The sequence below is a fragment of the Colius striatus genome, chromosome 15, assembly GCF_028858725.1.
Source record: "Colius striatus isolate bColStr4 chromosome 15, bColStr4.1.hap1, whole genome shotgun sequence".
Taxonomy (NCBI): Eukaryota; Metazoa; Chordata; class Aves; order Coliiformes; family Coliidae; genus Colius; species Colius striatus.
The window spans coordinates 19,811,159-19,832,025 of NC_084773.1; the positions used below are offsets into that span (position 1 = coordinate 19,811,159).

The 20,867-nt window shown below is 39.5% G+C and overlaps 1 protein-coding gene across 1 annotated transcript in view; it reads left to right on the forward strand.

The window, feature by feature from the left end:
* The window catches only part of CNTN6 (contactin 6), an 81,166-nt gene extending 62,832 nt beyond the window's left edge, over window positions 1-18,334 (forward strand). The window contains exons 11-21 of the mRNA XM_062008109.1: window positions 2,929-3,104; window positions 3,443-3,560; window positions 4,371-4,529; window positions 4,623-4,772; window positions 8,331-8,401; window positions 11,051-11,285; window positions 11,770-11,885; window positions 12,802-12,988; window positions 15,566-15,678; window positions 17,380-17,548; window positions 18,234-18,334. Coding sequence (XP_061864093.1) covers window positions 2,929-3,104; window positions 3,443-3,560; window positions 4,371-4,529; window positions 4,623-4,772; window positions 8,331-8,401; window positions 11,051-11,285; window positions 11,770-11,885; window positions 12,802-12,988; window positions 15,566-15,678; window positions 17,380-17,548; window positions 18,234-18,334 — 1,595 coding nt within the window. The remainder of the gene's footprint in view (window positions 1-2,928; window positions 3,105-3,442; window positions 3,561-4,370; window positions 4,530-4,622; window positions 4,773-8,330; window positions 8,402-11,050; window positions 11,286-11,769; window positions 11,886-12,801; window positions 12,989-15,565; window positions 15,679-17,379; window positions 17,549-18,233) is intronic.
* Window positions 18,335-20,867: the final 2,533 nt, after the last annotated feature.

Genomic DNA, 20,867 nt, shown 5'->3' on the forward strand with positions numbered 1-20,867 from the left:
GAGTTACAAAATGAGGTGGCTTTAAGTCTTGTGGCGGTAGAGGTGATGTGGGTCTTGGGTAAATATTTTACAGAGAAATCTGAAGGACAAAAAGTACTTGATACATAGGAAATACAGCAGGAGCACAAAGTTTTATTAATGCTGAATCAACTAAAGCAGAAAAGGTGAGTTTCATCCCTGGTATAAGTGCCTTGGTTTGAAGTTTTAGCAGAATAATTGGTTCAAAGGGTATCTTCAGGCTGTCATCAAAGCAGTACAAAATAGATATAAGCAAGTCAGCTCTAAACAAGATAGATGAAATATCAGCAGCAGTTTATATCTGGCAGTGAGGAGCTCATTTTAGGCTTTGGGGACTCTCTGTGAGGGTTGGGAAGCTGAGTCCTGGAACCACTGTTTACTCATATCCAGATGCTGAGCTTAGCAATGGAAGGCTCAGGAAACATGCTACTGCCCATCTAATTGATTGACACTAAATGAGCCTTGTTAGGGCCAACCCTCTCCATCCCCAAGGGCATTACACTGTGCAGGAGACAGGAGCTGTGGAAGTGACCCTTGCAGTGATTTCACAGGAGCCTTTTCCCAGCACCTGGTTCTCCCAGCTCCACCTCACAGGTCAGACAGAAGCTACAAAAGGTGAGGGACAACCCAAGCTGACTTGCCAGACCTTTCAACACTCTCCTCTAAATCAGATGTAAGCTTTTACATCATTTATGAGAGAATGTATGTGGAGACACCCTCCTGCATGGCTAAAGACAGATCAAACAAGCCCTAAGGTTTGTTTGAGAAAGTGTGTCATAAATATTCAGAGCAATGTAGAATTTCCACTTTGAGGTCAACTATAGTATTTGGGGGAAGACTTTGCCTCTGATGACATTTTCCTTGGCTTTAAAAGCTCAGAGTAGAGATGCACATGGTGTATAGTTTTAAGGTGGGAGACTTACAGGATGACTTTGGAAGAAGAGATGAGGAGTTTGGAGGATCGTATCAGGCCAGAAGATCATGACTCTCCACCTGCTAGTGGCAAAGAGAAGTTCCAGCTATCATGAAAGCAACTTTCTAGTTTTTAACCTACATGACACTATTATTGCTTTGTTCTTCTTTTAGCATATGCAGCATTACTGCAAGTCATAGAATTTCTCTCCTCAAAGTTTTATTCATGCAGTTCTATTTCGGCTGTGAGAATAAGAAGTACAGGAGAAAAAGCAAGAAATGAAAACTTTGTGGAGGCTCTTTGTAGTTCTCACTTTTTGAGATGATTCTATAAAAGCTACCTGTACTTCACAATAGAATTACTTCATTTGAGATTTATGGAGCCAAGTTCTTTGCCAGTGTGTACTGAAATCAGTGGAGTTGTGCCAACAAAGAATGTGGCCTCTGAATCGTATGGAATTTATTGCATCTGACACATTGCTTCCAGGGAGAGGAAGAGATTTCTCTAACCTAATGATCAAGTATGTTTAAGACAGTCATCTGAAGCCTTCACATTTTTGCAGTCCTTACCTCCAGAGAAACTGATGGAGCTGCCACAATGATAGTTTTACCTGGCTGTGAAGAACAATCAGAGTACATAGAGAAATCTGAGAAAGCATGTTTCAAGTCTAAGCTCTAACTCACAATAAGAACCCCTGACACTCTCTTAATGACACCAGAAAGACCCACCAAATTTGTCTACAACAATAACATGTCAGACAAGTTCTTTCTTTGTTTTCCTTGGAAAACATTACTTGATGCCTGCAGCAGCTGTGCAGGTGAAGCTGGTGAGATCTGTCTTTATTTTAGAAGGTTAGAAGAAAACACATAATTCACCTTGTTTCTGTTTGACCACTGCCATAACAGCCACTGTGCCAGTGCAGCTCAGATGCTGGGAAGAAGCCTTTCAAGTTTCAGCCCATATTGCCTGTCTATACTTATATATTAACTAGCTACTGGTACTGGGGATGGTCTGAATGAAGTTGTGTTTGAAGGTCGGGGCTTGGATGCCCTATAATGCAGCAAAACTTTGGAACTAAGGCCTTGGTAAAACCCAAATCCTGACTTTCCAAGCACATTTCTCACACGTAGGGTTAAGCCACAATGAACGCTGAGCTAACACAGCTCATGTAAATTTTCTTCTCCTCCACATTATTTTCAGAACATATTAATATTGTTGAATAGATTCTGCTCTAGTTTTATTCATGTGTCTCTAAATTCTCACCATTTTATAACAGTTTCATGCACAAAAGCTTTATTCAAGGGAATTGCTTACAACAAAGTGGTTGTTATCTCTAATCTATCTGTCAGTCATATCAACAAAAGTGAAGCCATATAAACCTATTTCTTTCCCCTTCAGCGAGCTACTTCTTCCCTTAATGAGACCTGCAAGCTTGCTTCTCAGTGCAAAGGGTTAAAAAAGATTACATAAATAGTTTTTCTGTCTGTGAAGATACTGTCTTTGAAGCTGTAACAGAGGCAGCACTGTGCAGTAAACTACCAATAACATTAGTACAGATTAAGGATCGCAATGTATAAAGTGGAGACGAGCAGCAATTTTGCTTGTGCTGCAGATTCTTGTAAGGAGAGCTTTTCAAGTTTGAAGAACCATGGGCATACTTTTAACAATCTTAATAACAAAGTCTGTACTTTCTGATCTGAGATCATATCTATTGACACTGGGCCTTACAATGTAACATGTGACTAATTTAGCACGTGGGCTCCGACGCACGCTTGCTCTCGGAGGCACACAGCGTGCTCATTGTACTGCTACTGCAAAAGTCACAGGCTACACACAGGTAAGAGTGTTCTGAAATCATCACCCTATTACAGATCATTTTCTTGATTATGGGACATTTGGGCCAATTTTAAACCATTTCACTAATGGTACAAAACTCAGTCAGGATTTACTGTTTTTGTAAACATTTGAATAAAAAGGATTTTCTTTTGTCTCCCCAGAAAGGACTGTAATTACTGTTCCACCTTTGGATATGGATGCAACTGTTGGAGAAAGCATAGTCCTTCCATGCCAGGTGTCTCACGACCCCTCTGTTGATGTGGTCTTCACATGGTCATTTAATGGCAATAGAATTGATTTTAATAGAGGAGTCAATCACTTCGAAAGAATTGGAAGAGTAAGTTTCTTAAAGTCTTTAGTACTTAATGAAACTGTTTGCCAGTCTTTAGATGACACAAATATTTATCCCAATTCTTCCATTGTTATTTATATTCATAGCAAATCACTGTTTCTTTACAAGGGCTGCAGCCATTTATTTTTCTTTCCCAAATTTCATAAAGGCGCTTGAGTTATTTGTGAAGCCATAATAAAAATGTCCACATGAAAGAAACTGATGATAGCTATGAATATTTTAATTTAAAAGCTGCATTTTTTATTAATATTGAGCAATTTATAAAAGTGTCCAGTATGGAAAGCATGTTGTGAGTGATTAGTTTACTTTCTTTGTATCTCCAGGAATCTATTGGGGATTTGATGATAAGAAATATTCAGCTACATCATTCTGGGAAATACGTGTGCACGGTACAAACAACTTTAGACAGCCAATCTGCAGCAGTAGATATAATTGTAAGAGGTATGTCTGTTAAATGTAGGCACATGTGTTTCCTGGAGGAATTAGATGTTCTGAACATCAGATGTTGCTTAAATGATAACAATTGAATATTTCAATAGTGAAATGCCGTGCATCTTGTACCCAAATTACTGTCCCAGGGAGATCTGTGCAATTCTGCCGTGGCCTCTTTGGAAAAAGTCCTCTGGCTACACAAGTCAGTGTGCCAAGGCACGGGGCATTCCTCTGCTTTCATCAGACTGCTGTCACCGGCTCCTTGCTGAGTATCTCTGGGTCACTGCGTACGCTGGAGGACGACAGGAGCTCTGTTTCCTTTACACTATTTAGGGCTAATATGAAACATTATTTTCTATGGTCAGCTATATCTAATCTGTTTATTGCCAGCAGCAAGAGAAATGCTGCTATGGGAGCAGATTCTCTAAACCGTAGCAGAAATCAGACGTGTGTAGTGCACCATCTTGCATTCTTCCTAAATCTCAGTTTGGATTAAACTCAGTAGGAATTCTGAAGATGTTGGATGGTTCAGTGAAAGATAAATTGGGTAACTTTCTTTGTCAGACAAAAGAATTCATTCCTTTGTTTGTGGTTTTCATATTAGAAATGTAAAGACATTCATTTTCCTGACTCAAACCCCTCATTCATTATAAAAATGTACTAGAGGCGTGAGAGCAGCGCTTAGACATTGTACTGCTTTTATGAAACTGCAGATTCATTAATAATTCCACCAGCTTGACAAAGTAAGAGCTGCCCAACTCAACCCAGAAATGAGTTTCTCTTCCTAATACCTTCATCTTAAAATGCTAATCATATTAGGCCCCCCAGGTCCACCAGAAGATCTTAAAGTTGAACATATTTCTAGCACTACTGCTGTGTTATCCTGGAAGCCTGGAATAGATAATAACAGTCCAGTCCAGATCTACAGTATTCAGACAAGGACTCCTTTCTCAGTTGGATGGCAGGCAGTTGCAACAGGTGAGAAGTCTGTTATCTTATGGGTTTTTTGCATATACCACTAATTGCTCCCCAAAATTTAAAACTGTCATGACATGTTTATTTTACCTTTAGTTCCTGAAGTCATAAATGGCAGGACTCACAAGGCAACAGTGGTTGACCTAAGCCCCTGGGTTGAGTATGAGTTTCGTGTGGTTGCCAGCAATAGTGTTGGAATTGGGGAGCCAAGCAGACCATCAGCTCTACTGAAAACTAAAGCAGCAGGTAAGTCCCTAATTTCTGCCACTTTTTTTCCACACAGACAGATTTCCAGTTGGTGGGGGTGAGACTTTCAGTGCTGCAGAGCCGCTCACTGCTACAGGGTTACTTACATATCTGTCTGGCATTTTAGCCTGTAACTGCTATGGCTTCATGACAGCAGACCTTAACTACTGAGGCAAGGGATGTTTGGACATGATTGAGGTACTGCATACTTTGCTCTCTGGCTTGAAGATCCATTGAGCTAGCAAAAAAAGGCTGGAGTTGGCCCATGCTTCATCCCTTTGATATGTCCCAAAATGTATCTAATCCTCATGCCCGAACAAAAGCTTTCATTCAAGCAATTGGGGAGCAACATTTGTTTCTTCCAATTATAACCATGTTTATATCCTGCTCAGAGACTTACAGAGAAAATGATATAGGCAGCTCTGGTATATCCTAGCACAAGCATGGAATGCCTTTGCTGCAAAGGATGTTTGATATCTGAGCATCAGTAGGGACAGGATATTGGCTTTAACTGGAGGAAATAAATTACAGCATCCAATGCCCAGTGAAACTAATAGCTTCCACTGACTTCAGGGTGAGATCCTTACTATGTGTCTGTCTAACCTTTACACATTTATCTTCTGGGACTTGGAGCCTCATAGGAAGAAGTCTCATTCTTGGATGACCGACACTGTCAATCCTTTGACCTACTCAGTTTGGTACAATTTATTTGAGGCACAAACCTTTGGTTTGTTTTATGTTTCTCCCAGTCCCCTACTTATCAACTCTCTCCCACCTGTAAAATCAGTATTTATAGGACAGAAAGCAGTAAAATGGAAGCAGCTTTTACAATCCACCTTCTCCTCTCTGTTTATCTCATTTGCCAAGCTCTGAAGTTTGGCAAGCTGCATTCCAAGACAGAACTCAGAGTACAGGATCATACATAATGCAGTAGAAAAAATGTATCTCCTTAGAAAAGGGAATCCATTTATTTCTCAGAATACTGACAATACCTGTCCCAAGGCAGAATTACTGCAAAATTTATTTAATCAGATGACTTAAATGTAATAAGTTCTTTTTCCTTCTGTTGAAGCAAAAACTTATACTAAGTCTTGATGCAAGGAAAAACTGTTTGATCATTAGAACACCAATTTTGATAGATTTTGTCAACTTTTGAGGTGCAGAAAGAAATCAAATGACTGTGGTCAGCAGTCAGGACTGCATGGCCAGTGAGGCAGTAAAGCAGATTGCAGGATGATCCCAAGTAAAGGGAAGAGCCTCATGAGAGCCTCTAGCCTGGAAAGATGCACTGATCCTGCCTGGGCTAAAGTGCCCAAGGGATGCCTGACCCCTTCCTCCAGCAGAACCACAGGAAGCTTTTACAACCAGGGATTAAAGAGCAACAGGAAAAGAGAAGAGTAAAAAACTTGTGGGAGACAGGAAGGGGACAGATTTTCTAAACTTCCCAACAGAGTATCACAGACACACATTCTGCATTACATGATTATGAAGTCATAATTAGTCTTGAGAAGGTCTTTCTTGCTGCTGCCACTTTAGGACGTTGTAAATAGTAATACTGAAAATCACCTATACAGTCAGTAAAAGCTTTCACCTTCATCTTGTAAACTATTTGGGGTTTGATTGGGTTTTTTTTTTTAATTAGAGTGATCCACAAGGCTAGAGCTGGAAAGAAAAAGAAACAATAACATTAATATTATTTACCATGGCAGTAGTACAAGGAACATTATTTCCAGCACTATCTGAAGCTTAATAATAGGAACAGGAAGACTCTCTTCAGGTGTTAGTTGCTGAACCCCTTCACTGCTGTAAATCATCCTGACACAAAACATTGCTTTGTGGTGGGAGAAGCAACAGCTTGTCTTTTTTGACCAGCACATGAATCTGAAACCAATATGACAGTGTGGGCAGGCAAAGGTTGGCCATGAAAGGGTGAATGTGAACTTCGCTGTTGTAATAGAGATTTTTCCAGCTGAAATCTGAGCATTAGTAGATTTGTGGATGCAAATGAGCCAGTGTTCATTTCATTAAAATGGAGCTGAGAATTAATTGAGCCTCTGTTGGTGCACTCAGCTGTAAATTTTCATCTGTTTCTCAACTATGACCCAGTTGAGGCTCTGCTGAGCAGTAGCACAAATCTTTTCCCCATGCAAATGTAGTAAGTAGTGAACACATTTAACACATGAACTAATTGAGCATCAACTGGTTCATGAAACAGGGAAACATTAGACTTGCAAGTCTGTTTTTTCATTTGTTTTCTTTTAATGCTGTTCTTTTCAGTCTGAGATTTGCTTCTGATGTGCACAAAGACATTGATTGTGAGTCACAAAACTGAATACCTATGCTAAACTCTTCAAAAGGGCCCATCCCTCTGCACTTGGATTCACTTTTAGGACTGCAAAACAAAATGATCCTGAAATTTCCACATTTCTTGGAGGTTTCTAAAGATTTATATGTGGCTTGGAATCTAGAAGTGTTGGTGGGATGAGGTAAATTTCTTAAAGGGCTGTTGTCATTGTTGCCACTCTTGCAGCTGCACTAGTGCTGGGTGAAAAACAGAGAAGGACAGGCAGAAGTGGCAAAACTTGCCAAAATCTCTGAAAAAGCTTCAAAGCTTCTATTTCTGACCCTGTCTTCAGCTCTGTCTCAACAGATCCAATTTTCAGACAGGGAGGGATGAATGAAGGGAACAACAAAGGGATCTTGAAATTTCTAAAATAGTACCACCAGTATGAAGATGGCAAACAGTACAAATTCCCTCTTATGGGGGTTTCTGTCTCAGTTTCAAGGTTGTCCTCTTTTTTCCACTTCTCCATTACCTAAAAAGTAACATGGTATCATCCTTGCAAATAGATCTAAAGCAAACTATAGCATAAGAACAAATCTACTCTGTCTGAATTCCATCCATTATAACACAATCCAATTCCCCCAAACTGACAATATTTGTGGGCTAACAGGGTGGTCATGTTTATGGAAATATAGAACAAGAGGCAAGAAATGCTGGAATTTTCCTTGCCTCTCCACCAAGAGGGATGAGCAGTCCCTTCAGCCTGGAACACCAGCACATTGCTTGACCTTTCTCTTGTCCCTATGGTACCACATACCTGGAGCAACTCTGAGGAAATCAATTTTTTTCCTAAGAAAAAAGCGTACAGCCAATTAAAAAATTAATATATTGCTCCAACAACGTGTTTACTGAACAAATGCATAATTAGTAAATCAGTAGTGTTGCAGCTACAATCTGAATGGAACATCATTTCGCCAATTAGTTGATGAGACATAATAATGTCAGATACTCGATGCTACTAGCTTCTTTAATTAATTTTTTGATCCAGGGTAGTCATGTATCAAATACATCTGTGCCTTCAGCCTTAGAAACTTGAAAACATGTACACAAAATTGCAGCTCGTTTGAGATGTACCTTTGTATAATACAGCCCCCATTCTACATGTTGAAAGGCAGAATAGCTGCCTGTGAGCTAGGGAAAGCTCTCATCCAGTTGGCAAGACCCTCAGGAGTAGCAGTGGACAGTTGCAAGCACTAATGTATTTTCTTCTCCAGTTCCTGTCATGGCACCAACGAACGTCAGTGGAGGAGGAGGGAGCCGCTCTGAGCTGGTCATCACATGGGAGGTAATTGTTAGTTCAATTAAGCTAAGCTGACTAATGGGGAAGAGTCCACAGGTGAAATCACAGCCTTGCTGAAATCCAGAGGCTTTTGGTCATCTGCTTGGGCCGAGCTTGGATTTCATCCTGCAACTGGAGAGAAAACAGCCTGTAAGATATACAGCAAGTTTTCTGTGTTATGGTGAACAATTTATAAAAATAAACAGTTGAAGAGGCATGTTATAAAGATGTTTAGAAGTCTGTATAACCCCCTTATCTCCATTGTACAGGAGGTGCTTAACACACTAATCTGCTTGGCCATTTTCTGCATTAACATTTTTCATACTTTTGTTTACATGTTTTTCATTCTGGAACGCTGTGCTGACAAGACATATCCTATTATGCATTAAAGGAGATGAGCTCTTTAATTCTCCAGCACTCCAGCAAGAAAAGAGAATATACATTTTCAGAACAGTTAATACCATACTGCAAGTTGCAATGGGTGAGCACAGGTCATTTCAGAGAGCAGAAAGTAAGTGCTGTGGAAAGGAGCTCTGCTTCTTTAGCTACCCATCAGCCTGCCCATGGGCATTGTGATGGAGAGCACCTTCCTGCAAAGCTCACGAAGTGATGGGGCAGGTGCTTGATCAGGACTCCAGCTCCTACAGGAAAAACTCCCCAAAACACAGCTCCCACAAACTGTTTTTTTCATTGCTGCTGAAAAGTACGTGTAAAGTTAACCTGACTCTATTAAATCTGAGGAACATGTAACTAAAGTAGGAGCTACTCCACACCACCAGCAGCAACCAGCCTGGAGGGCATGGAGTCAGGCAGTTGTGCCATTTATCTTAACATCAGATATGACTGTCTCAGAGGCTACACAAAATTACCTCTGTTTAGTTCCTAATTTGGGACAGGGCCTCTAGTTCAGCTTAAGGAAGACAAGTAGTCTAGTCTCTTCCCTTGACTTCGCTTTTTTTTCCAAAGAAACAGCCAAGCTCACGAATACAGTTGGAAGGAAAGGAAAAGGAATGAAATGAAACCAAAATTGATGTTATTTATTAGCTGTGTTCTATATTTTAAATAACTGTGCCACTTAGCCATCCTTTTAGGGGATGAAGGGAAGTGGTAGGGAAGAAAAAAGAAGTCTAAAAAAATTCCCTGCTAGATCTATAGCATCTCTCAGTGCTCCAAACAGACTGAAATGTCACTTCTACTGAACTCAGTTTTCCCACATTTGCATCTTTGACCCTTCTGTTTCATTTTCTTCTCTGCTGAGCTACTCTTTGTGAGTAGAACATGAAAACTGAAAACAACCTGAGAGATCTCAAATTATCCAGTTGGACTCCATAGTGTGTCCTGGAAAATAGTCAGAAGAAATACTAATTATGTCGAGCTAACAACACTGAACATGGCTCTTCAGCTTTCTGTGATGAACTCACTAAACTTCTTGATTAAATCTGAGGTCACAGAAGCCTCAAAAACAAATTAAATTCTCTAGAGAGTAGCTTGAACTCTTATGAATCCTCAGTGCACCATCATCCCTGACTCTTAACTCTCTCAGGAGTGGCAAAGAGATAGAAAGAGGTGTAGTGGGGAATTAACATTTGTAAAACACTTAAGACACTTTTGTGAAATAGACAAGACCAGGCTTATTGTTAGAATGAGAAGGAAATTATAAAGAAAATAATAAAACAAGTGCCCTGAAATCTTCTGAGGTGCTTTCTGTCTTTTTTTCCTCTCCAGTCTTCTCACACTGTAAGTGCTCTCAGGAGTTTCTCTGCAGCAGAGGGGATTGGGGCCAGGAGTGATCACAGGGGCTGTAGCTCTTCCCCTATGTTTTCCTCTTCCTTTTGGCACCATTTTCCCATGTCAATTTTTCTGTGCACCTTACTTTGATGCAAGCATCTAAAATAAATGAAGATTTACTCAGAAATGCTTCCTTCCTCCACGTATTACTGATCTTTTCTTGTATCAAAATTGTTCTGTTGCTTTGAGAAGCCGGTGTAGAAGCCTTTATATCCCCTGAACACAGAAAAGGTCATGCCAGATACAGTGTTGATGTAATTGCCTGGTCAGGATGAGTCATTAATACATATCTTGACATGAGATTTTATTGGTACATTTATTTTGCCACGTTGACTTGCAATAACGTTTCTGTTCTGAACAAACTTAAATAAGAATATGTTTTGAGTGCTTGAGACTTTAACTTGCACTTAGGAAAATCTGTAAGTGCTGTACTGACCTTCAGGCAACTCCACAGCTTATGAACACTTCTGTGTATACATTTACACCTTTCCCAAGCTTTTTTTTCTTTAAAAATCATGTCTTTAAATATAGTGATCCCACACCCCTTGGGAAAAAAGAATAAATAAGAAAAATCAGCTCCAAGCTGTACTGAGTGAAATGCTTTTAATTTCAAAAGCTTTGTGCCAGAAAGAGAATCATTTTAATGGAGCTGATTGGATCTTTTGTTTCTAGATTGATTGCCTCAATAGATATATTATTTTGATTTTTATTTCAATATTACATTGACTGATGGAGCAAACATTATTATCTTCTCCAAGGCACAGTCAACTAAATCAATACCACTAAAATATACTCAGAGAATGAAGATTCAATTAAAACAGTGTATACTTGCAAATGCTTATTGACTGACTTGTCTTGTCACTACAGCCAGTTCCAGAAGAACTACAAAATGGGGAAAGTTTTGGCTACATCATTATGTTTCGTCCTCTTGGCTCAACAACCTGGACAAAAGCAGTGATGGCTTCAGTGGAAGCAAGCAAGTATGTCTACAGGAACGAAAGCATTACACCTCTCTCTCCTTTTGAAGTGAAAGTTGGTGTCTACAACAATGAAGGAGAAGGACCCCTGAGCCCCATATCCGTTGTCTACTCAGGAGAAGAAGGTAATGCCATTAATAATGGTTGTGTAGCATCAATATGTCACAGATACGATTAGATAGATCTCCACAGCAATATTAAGGAGCCCATTCAAAGCTACTCCATGAAGATTGACAAGGAAAGAGTTGCTTTGAGTAAACAGGATGTTAGTTTGTCTCCAAGAAGACCCCACTGAGTGGACTGAGAAAAATCAGGAGACATTCAAAAGTATAGCTCTCAGAGTGTCTGGCTTTCCAGACCACTCAGTGAAGCTGGTGTCTGAAGATCTGTCCCAGCTTTTGGGTAATGACCAGTTTTGAAAACAGTAAGTTTTCCTGATGTTCCACAATGAACAGGTAGCAAAGCTAATGATTCACACTAGTTTTCCTGAGTCTCTGCTACCTCCCCTCAGAATCTCTTCCTCTTCTCTTGAACCCTCCTCAGTTCCTGACATAAGACTGTGTTGGTAACACAAATGTCCCACCAGCTGTGTTTTCTCCCATCCACCAGAGCCACAGATAGCACCAGCGGGGACGTCAGCACTGAGCGTCTCGGCGGTGGAAGTGGAGGTCTCCTGGCAGCCCATCCCATGGAACAGACACACAGGCAGGGTGCTGGGCTATGAGGTGAGGCAGCTGGTGCTGATACCTGACACCTCATAGATGCTCCTTTCCTGGTCACATTTGTATTCTGGTTCCTCCTCCATTTCTTACAAGTCAACAAAGGAGCTCTTCACCTGACTTTTATTAACAACACTTCACAGGAGATAATCACCAGCATTTACAGACCAGCACTGCAGCTCTATCCCAGACATTTTGTAATGTAAATGAAGACCTTAAGATTAATCATTTGTGATGGCTAATAGAAAAAGAACTCATGCTTTATTTCACAAAGCAAAACTGATCTTCCCTCCTCTTACACAGCTGTAACACTGTCTGAGCATGACGGGGTACTTGATAGTTTAGGAGCAAGCACATGACCCATAGCATTGCTTACAGAAGAATCCAGGGAAAAATGCACTTTGTTGCTACTCAAAGCTTGTGCTGCAGCATATTTAGAGGCTTTTTGCTTCTCATTCCTCTCAGAATCACAGAATCATTTAGGTTGGAAAAGATCTTGAAGATCATTAAGTTCAACCATAAACCCAGCACTGCCAAGGTCATCCCTAAACCGTGTCCCTAAGTGCCACCTCTATAAGGCCTTTAAATGTCTCCAGGGACAGGGAGTCAACCACTTCCCTTGGCAGTCTGTCCCTATGCTAGATAAGATTTTTTCCTAACATGCAATCTAAACCTCCCCTGGCACACCTTGAGGCACGCCTATAAAGTAAAGCATTTCATTTACTTCCTTAATTTGCATTCAGTGTCTGAAATTTGATTTCTTCTCTAGAAATACTCATGCTTGATTTTATTTCTTGCTAGATTTGGATACCAAAAAATCGTGTATTCCTTGAAATCTTCATTGTCAGCATGTCTGCTTCCCAGCCAAATCTGTAATTGATGGAAAACAATGAATTGTCTGTTGTTTGTTCTCGCTTTTCAGGTTTTATATTGGACTGATGATCCCAAGGAAAGCACAGCTGGGAAAGTCAGAGTCAATGGGAATGTAACAGCCAAAAATATCACAGGGCTAAAAGCCAACACAGTGTATTTTGCAACAGTTCGAGCTTACAACACTGCAGGGACGGGGCCCTCGAGCACCCCGGTAAATGTCACCACCAAAAAATCACGTGAGTATTCCATTTTGTACAACAAATGTTGCAAACTCCCAAGTGTGATAGTGACATTTCAGCTTACTGTGACCTGTCTCTGCTAAATGCTGCAATATCAAAGAAAATGGGATCTCAAATTTCTCTATTAAATTAAGCAACAAAATCTGTCACTAAGACACTTCTCTGTCTCTTCCCTGTTGTGGTCAACATCAGGTTTGCTCAGGCTCTGGTATTGAAGACATTAATAGAATATTTACCTTTAGGTCTTTCTTAATTTTAGCCAAATTTCCCATCAACTTAAATCCCATTATTTCATTTACCCTATTCTATTTAGGAGCCAAAGTAATTCTTTACATCTACAATGTCAGGTAACACTGATGCTCATGATCCTGCAGTGGATTTCCTTTTCAATTACAACCACATGCCACTTGCTTTCAGGAGATCTCAAAAGAGCTGCACAGTCAGTAAAGGAGAGATATTCCACAGGTTCAACAATAAATTTGGGTGTAGGAATATGGGATGCTTTAGTTTATGGTGAACTGTTAAATGTCCCTAATAAGATGCTTTTTTTGAGACATCTAAATGTGTTTCTTCACAAAACCAGTGCTTTCAGGGCACCACTCTCCAAGGTAACAGGGAAGCACTGAGCACCATCCTGCAGGGCTGAACCCATGGAGTAAACATTTACTGAGAGCAAAATAATCATAAAACAAGAAATCTTGGTAATCTGTTATACACCAGAGAGCGCAAAACTGATTTCTTTTTAAGCTTTCCATTTTTTTAACACTTTCCTTGGTCTGTCTTTTCCCAGTAAACAGTTGATCAGCCTTTTTGCACAAGAAGATATTTCTCTTGTCTTCCACCAACTTCCCTCTTGTTTATGTACTGTTCCATGCTGTTGCCTGAAGTGCAAGACAGGAAACAACTTGTAAAATGAGTTAATGATAAAAGTTACCAAATAGCACAGAACAGAATAAAGCCAGAGAAGGTGTTTCTTAAGGACTCGATCAGGACTATTCTCACAGGCAACTTCTTCATGGAAAACAGGCTCATTTCTAGAAATTCTTCTCTATATTTTTATGTGCATAGGTGTGAAAGACAAGCTAAAGATGTGGCAGTCAAGTGACAAGTCATATAATGAATAAGTTTGGTTTGATTTTACATTGACTTCGTCTTCTGTCAAATTCAAGATTGTGCTAATGGTTCATTTAAAAATGGAAGTCAAAATAAGACTTTTAATATTTAAAAACATATATTAAAATTTTAAGCTCTGGGCTCTGAAAGATGCAAGCACTTTCAATAACAGGAGAGATAATATGGCAAGGGAATATAAACAATGTACATCTACATTGAGAGCTTTAGCTTCAAGGTAATAGCTCTGTCTTCTGACTCATAGTCCAGGATTCCTACAGTGTTCTGTGCATGCCATTATTGTAGAGACAAAGCAAAACTAAACCAGTCCTTCTCTCAAGTTGGTGCAATTCTGATTGAATCATAGAATCATACTATCATAGAATGGTAGGGGTTGGAAGGGAATCATCCTTATCTAAGATCGACTTAAGGTCTAAGCCGATATCTTCGTTTAACTACTGAGGCAAGTGGAATTCTGTCCTGCTTCTATGAACATACTGCTCCATTAGGAGCTGTTGTGAAACTTGGCTCTTCTGCTTCTGTACTTAGATGGTGCTGATTTGAGAAATTGCTTTTTCTTTTTCTATAGAAATATATACATTAACAGTCAGAGACATTAGAAATACTTTGCAAAGATAAAGCTCAACTCAGTACAGCAACAAAGGATCCCAGAAGTTAAGCATTTTAAAGTCAGATCTGGGATATTCACATGTTTCTGCACCTATCTCCTCCTTTCCCTTAATTCTGTTCCAGTCTTTATTTCCTCTAACAGCCCCAGCGTCATTCTCCCAGGCAGGGTCCAGGAGGATGCACCGTGGAGAAGGAGAACTGTGTTGTTCTAAATCTGCGCTAGAGCTCAAAGGCACAGTTTCAGCTTCACACGTTCACACAGGATTCGATTTCAGTCACTTGTAGGCAAATTTTCAAAGTCCTGGCACTTAGGCATAAAAGCCTTTGAAAAGCTACTCTCAGCCCATTGTGCTAAGAATTTATAAACCCCTACAATGTTTCATGATGAATCACATGGAGACTTTAATGTGCAGCTCTTTGTAACCTGTCCTCATGCCTGATGAAAATCTTGTCTTTTGTATTTTGCTCTTAGTTTTAGCTTTTACTCCAATCCATGCAGCAAAACATTCTCCAGTACATTAAAACACAGATAGGAACAACACAGTACTTAAACCAAACCTATCAGATATAACTTGAACTGTCAGACACTGTCAGGCTTTTCCTAATTTCGAAAATGAACTCTCACAGTAAGTGGTTTTGTGCTATGAATAGACCTTTATACTGACTAATACTAATGCAGTCATAGACTGGAAAGAAAATGTTTTTTACTCTTTTAGATTTGAATCACTCATGCATTTGCTACTTCCATGTTAGCAGCTCATTCAATTACACTATGCAAATTAATATTCAGTCGTATCTTGTGATTATCATCAACTTTCTGGGGTTTTTTTAAAGCACCAAGTCAACCCCCAGCAAACATCGCCTGGAAGCTGACAAATTCCAAGCTCTGCTTGAACTGGGAACATGTGAAAACAATGGAGAATGAATCAGAAGTGCTAGGCTACAAGGTAAGTCATTTCTTTGTCTCTTTATATTCTTAATCAGATATATTTATAATAGAGGTACAAACAACGACTTGTTGGGAGGCAACTGTGCATTACCTGGAAAACAGTTACCTTTATGGAGTTATTGGGATCATTGGGTGACACCAAAAAAAGAGGAAGAATGCCTGGAAGAAGTTTGATTGGAGCAGGACCTCTTCATCCCAACACGGGGATTTTCTATCCACAGCACTGGATACCTCTTGACCCCTTTCCCTTGTAGTCTTACTCATCTATGACTCTTGCCTTCACAATTCTTTGGGGAAGGAGTTTCACACATGTATAAGAAGTAGAGGACAGTCTCTGAAGCATTAAAGACAGGCATAGAACATATTTAAAAGTTCTCTTTGACAATTCATAAATGGACCTTTGAAGTGAGATAGGAAGATACTCACTGAAATGTCAATGTGAATGAGGTAAAAAGCACTCCCATCAATCTATTTTTCAAATTGAGTTTGAAGTTTGTTTGCAGACCCCAAGAAACTTATGAAAAGATTTTTTTTTTTACCCCTGAAGGACTATAAAAGTGGAGGTGAGGAGTGATTACGTGAGGAAAGGTTCTTGGGATCAATTTCCTCATGTTGATAGAAGCTTTAGTGTGTACATAGAGTTATTTCTTTCTAGGGAGAAAAAGGATACAAAAAGCTCCCACCTTGCAATCTTTTGTTAAATCGTATTCTTTTACACCCTAATGAGTGTGTTTGAGTAGCTCCATATACCAGAGAAAAAGTTAAAAGTGAACTATTAAACCTCTTTCCTTTGTGTCTTAGATATCTGCTACTAGGACACACTTTACCGCATTTTGCTGTGGAAAGAGTGCTTAAAGTACTTGTTGCAGTATTTATTGTATGATCCTTGTTTCTCCTGCTTTGCTCTTGAGTTGTTCTTCTTAGCATAAATATGTCAAAAGATTGTCAAGAGAAAGGATTCAAGGAGTTAAACACTGTCATTGATGTGATAACAAGGAAGAAAGGCTTCTTTGGGGAGAAAAATTGCTGTTCATAGTCTGTAGGATCACTGTCTTGACTCCCCAAGATGCTCTGCACTTTGGCCCAAGGATTCATTAGCAAAAAGCTATAACTGCAAGAAGGAGCTGGATCAGTCAGTTTAGTCATAGTAATGAGCTTTCAAAGTGGAAACCCAGATGCTCTTATGCACATTTCTGTCCTTTTTTTTGAAATCTTTAAAGCCACACAGCTGTGCAATGCAATGTTCCAAGTTTTTATTAGCAGGTGGTGATTCTACACAGAAGTCCATGTGAATATTGCTATTTGACCTTTTTTTAAGTATAAACAACTAAAACCTCAGTTCCTGAAGTATCTGATGAGATCTGGACACAAGAGGTGTTACAGATTGAGGTCTTGTTTAAAGATGTGTCTAACACCCATGTTTACAGAAGAGTAGAAGTGTATTGGGTAAGTATTTCATGACCTTGTTTCAAGATGAGGCTCACTTCTAGTAGACAAAGGCTGGAGTAAATGCCTGCTGTGGTGTCCATTGCAAAATTCTGCAGAATACATTTCTTTGTTTAAAGTTGAATACTCTGCAGGATGCTCTGAAAAGCTTGGGACATGATAGAAGACAATATTAGCCAGAAAAATACATAAATCCATTAAGACTTCAAAAAATAAATGACTAACTCTTGTTTTCTAATCCCTTTTCACCTAGATTTTGTATAGACAAAACAGACACAGCAAAACACATATCCTGGAAACAAACAACACTTCAGCTGAACTTCTGGTACCATTTGAAGAAGATTATCTCATAGAAATCAGAACAGTCAGTGATGGTGGGGATGGAAGCAGCAGTGAGGAAATTAGGATTCCAAAAATATCAAGTATGTGACATTTTTTTTCTTTTTCTCTGAATGCTGTTGCATAAAAGGAAATCTTAGTGCCTCTGAGAAGTGCAATAGGTTAACAGACTTCCCATTACCATAGGTAGCCTCCCTCCTACTTCTTTGTACTGCTGAGTAGATGTAGATTAGTCTCTGGTTCTCTTAGATTCATTAGTGGAGAAAGTATTTTGCACAACACCTAGATGTGACCTTATTTTTAGTATAGGTCCTCATCTGCCCTGGCCTGTAATGCTCAGGGCACAGAGAAAGAAGCTTTCTTGCTGAAGTCAAGGCTGCACCTCTCATGTATAACATGACTCTTAATATGCTGCTGCTGCTGAGATAGGGAAACCCAGCGCCACTCCATGGCTGGGAAGGGGGGTGCCCAGGTTCTAGCACCTTATTGCTCATGCAAAATGTACCATAGCTTTGCAACAAACTAGCCAAAACCCTCTTAAAAGTGGACATTCGCAGGGAGAGCAGGAAGCTCATTTCAAACCATACTCCTCAGAGTTGCCGCTGCAACTTCAAAAAGAAGCAAAGAGAAATAACTTTTGTGGGTAATGTTTCATTTTGGAACCAGAGCAAAGATTATTGTTATGCTAGAATGCATAGAAAAGGAGCTTTTTTGACACAAGTTTACTTCTGTCAGAATTTTTGTGTGTGTGTGTTTATATTTTTACAGGTTTAAGCTCTGGAGCAATAAAATTGTCACAAAGGGTGAACCATATATTGACATTTGGGATGCTGCTGTTGAGCTCTGTTCTCATATGCCCTTTTCCTTGATGATTGAAGCAAGGCTCATCTATGGACTTTTAAGAAGAAGCCATCTGTAGATTTTATCTTACTATTTCACCATGACCAACATTCCTGGTAAACAGTGGGAATGAGGGAGGGGGACAGAAGTCACTAAGTACAAATATTACGTTAATTCACTTTGAAATGAATGGATAAATATCTCTGCATTCATTCAATGGAGTGGTGCCAAACATAACTTGAGATTGTAAGGAGAGTGGTCTCAAAGTTCTGATAAGCAGCCATTTATTGACACTCCAGTGTAATGGTACATCAAACATGAAAGGCTTGTGCTGAGCTGTTATAACTGAGAGAAGAAGAGACTTGGAATTCTTGTGATGTGGATATTAATTATCTCACATTCTTCAATGTAACCTGTAAAAGAAATCCCCACTTTCAATCGAATAAAAGCTATTTGTTTACTTTTTGCACTTGTTTGTATTACAAGGGGTGTCATACAATGCAATATGTGATGTGTACTGTGCTATTTTCTTCAGAAAAGAGGAACAAATAAAAGAAATCAAATGTACCCACCCAAAGCCCATTGAATTCAAGAGAAACACTTTCAGTGGCGTCAGGAAGCTTTGAACAAGGTCTGAATGATTGATTTTCATCATCTTTTAACGTAAATAATAGCGTCTAATTAAGCCCTTCAACCTATTGAGTTATTAAAATGGCAAATTAAAGGGCAGAATGAGCATGGCCTTCAGTAGACACAGCTCCAAATGTGAAGTCACGCTTGTGTCAATTTGAACACCATCTGATAAAAGGTATTTTCTTTTATCTCATATCACTACTGGGGGACCTTTTCTTCCTTCTCACTTTACTCTGAAGTGTATTTTCTTTTCCTCACTGCTAAATACAGATGGTGTCATCTTTGTAACTATAACTACAAGTGAATCGAATATTGCCCAATGTGTTTTAGAAGAGAAGGGTTCATGGGTTGACACAGGAACGAGCAAAGGGATAGAGAGGTTCATCTGTGCATGATAATCCTTCAAACAGCATATTAAACATGTTTCTTATATGTGGGTATGTGAGATCAAATTGCCAGCAAGAGAGTCTCAAGTGTGAATAGATATAGGAAGCTACCAAAACTTTGTCACCTGAGGCTACTCACAGAGCCCAAGTGCTGGACTTCCAGGGACAACTCCACACACACTGACATATAATAAAACCATAAATAATTAAAACATTGCAAAAGCATAGAACATGTCCAATTTTGATCCAAGCACTCCAGAGGATGAAAAGAGTATTATGGCTCTAGGACAAGGTGTTTCACTGGGAGTTGTGCTCGCTGTTAAACACTTGCATCTTGTGTTGACGCTTGCAGAACCTGAGGAGAGTGTGTTTTGTGTTCTCGTGGCTCTGCAGCTGCAGTCTCACTCAAGAAATGACTGTAGAAGCTTGGGGCTTTTTCTTTACTGTGGATAAGCAGATATCATTTGCACCTGGTGATGTTTAAGAATCCTCATATCAAACTCAACAAAATATTTCATAGAGTTAAGCACTATTTGGTGAAGCTCTGACAGATCTTTTTGCATCATTCCCTCCCAGCAAGTGTCCAGCTGGAACTGCCGTGGCAGCTCATTTGCAGACCTTCTTGTGTCCACTAAGCAACAGGTATGTTTTTTTTCAGTTAAACCAAATCTAAAATTCTTGTGCTTCATAATATAAATACATTCCTTCTAAGTTCAAAAAGAAACCATCTCTTTTTATTCAAGCAAAGAGAGATTTTCTGCAGAGCAGTTACATGCAACTGAATAGAAGGCTTGATAGATGCTTAATTATAGGGAGGCTCTAGAAATATAATGCCACTTTAGAAGCCTGTCCTCTGGGATTTCTACAAAGATGCTAATCGCAGGAGTTATTAGACAGAGGTTTAACAAAGCTTTCAAAAGGAAGAGAACAGTTTAGAAAGAAGTGGCTCTGGTATTAAAAAATCTTGATAATAGCCTAATGAAGTAAAAACATTTTTCTTTGCAGTGAAACTAAACAATGAATCATTTCTTCAGATTTGTTTTCATTTCTGTAGGCATTACTGGTGTTCTCTGCAAGGTACTGTAGAAGATCAAAAATCAGTCTCTTTATATCTCCAGTGTTTAACCTTATAATTTCTACATTAGTCCTGCTTTGTCATTCCCATTGGGGTAGTCCATTTCAAAATGGACTAGGAAGAACCTAGGAAGAAAACTCAAATGAGTAAAGCTATCCCCTTGCTGGAGCACAAGTAGAATGCCAAGTGACTATTCTACCTTGGGTGAACTCCTAAGCAGTCTTAAGGAGAATATGCTGAAATATATATACAACAAAAGCCTCTCCATCCTCCCTAAATCAGTGTAGCCTTCTAATCTGGCAGCTTCATTTTGTTCACTTAGGCTCCCCAATTCTTTTTTGGTGTTTCACTAGGACAAAATGATCTCTGAGCTGCCCAAAGCAGTGAAAGTCCAGCTCTCCTTGTTATGTGAAAATGTTATTAAAGCACCTGATGCTGAAATAGCAAGAGTTCAGATGACTGGCAGCT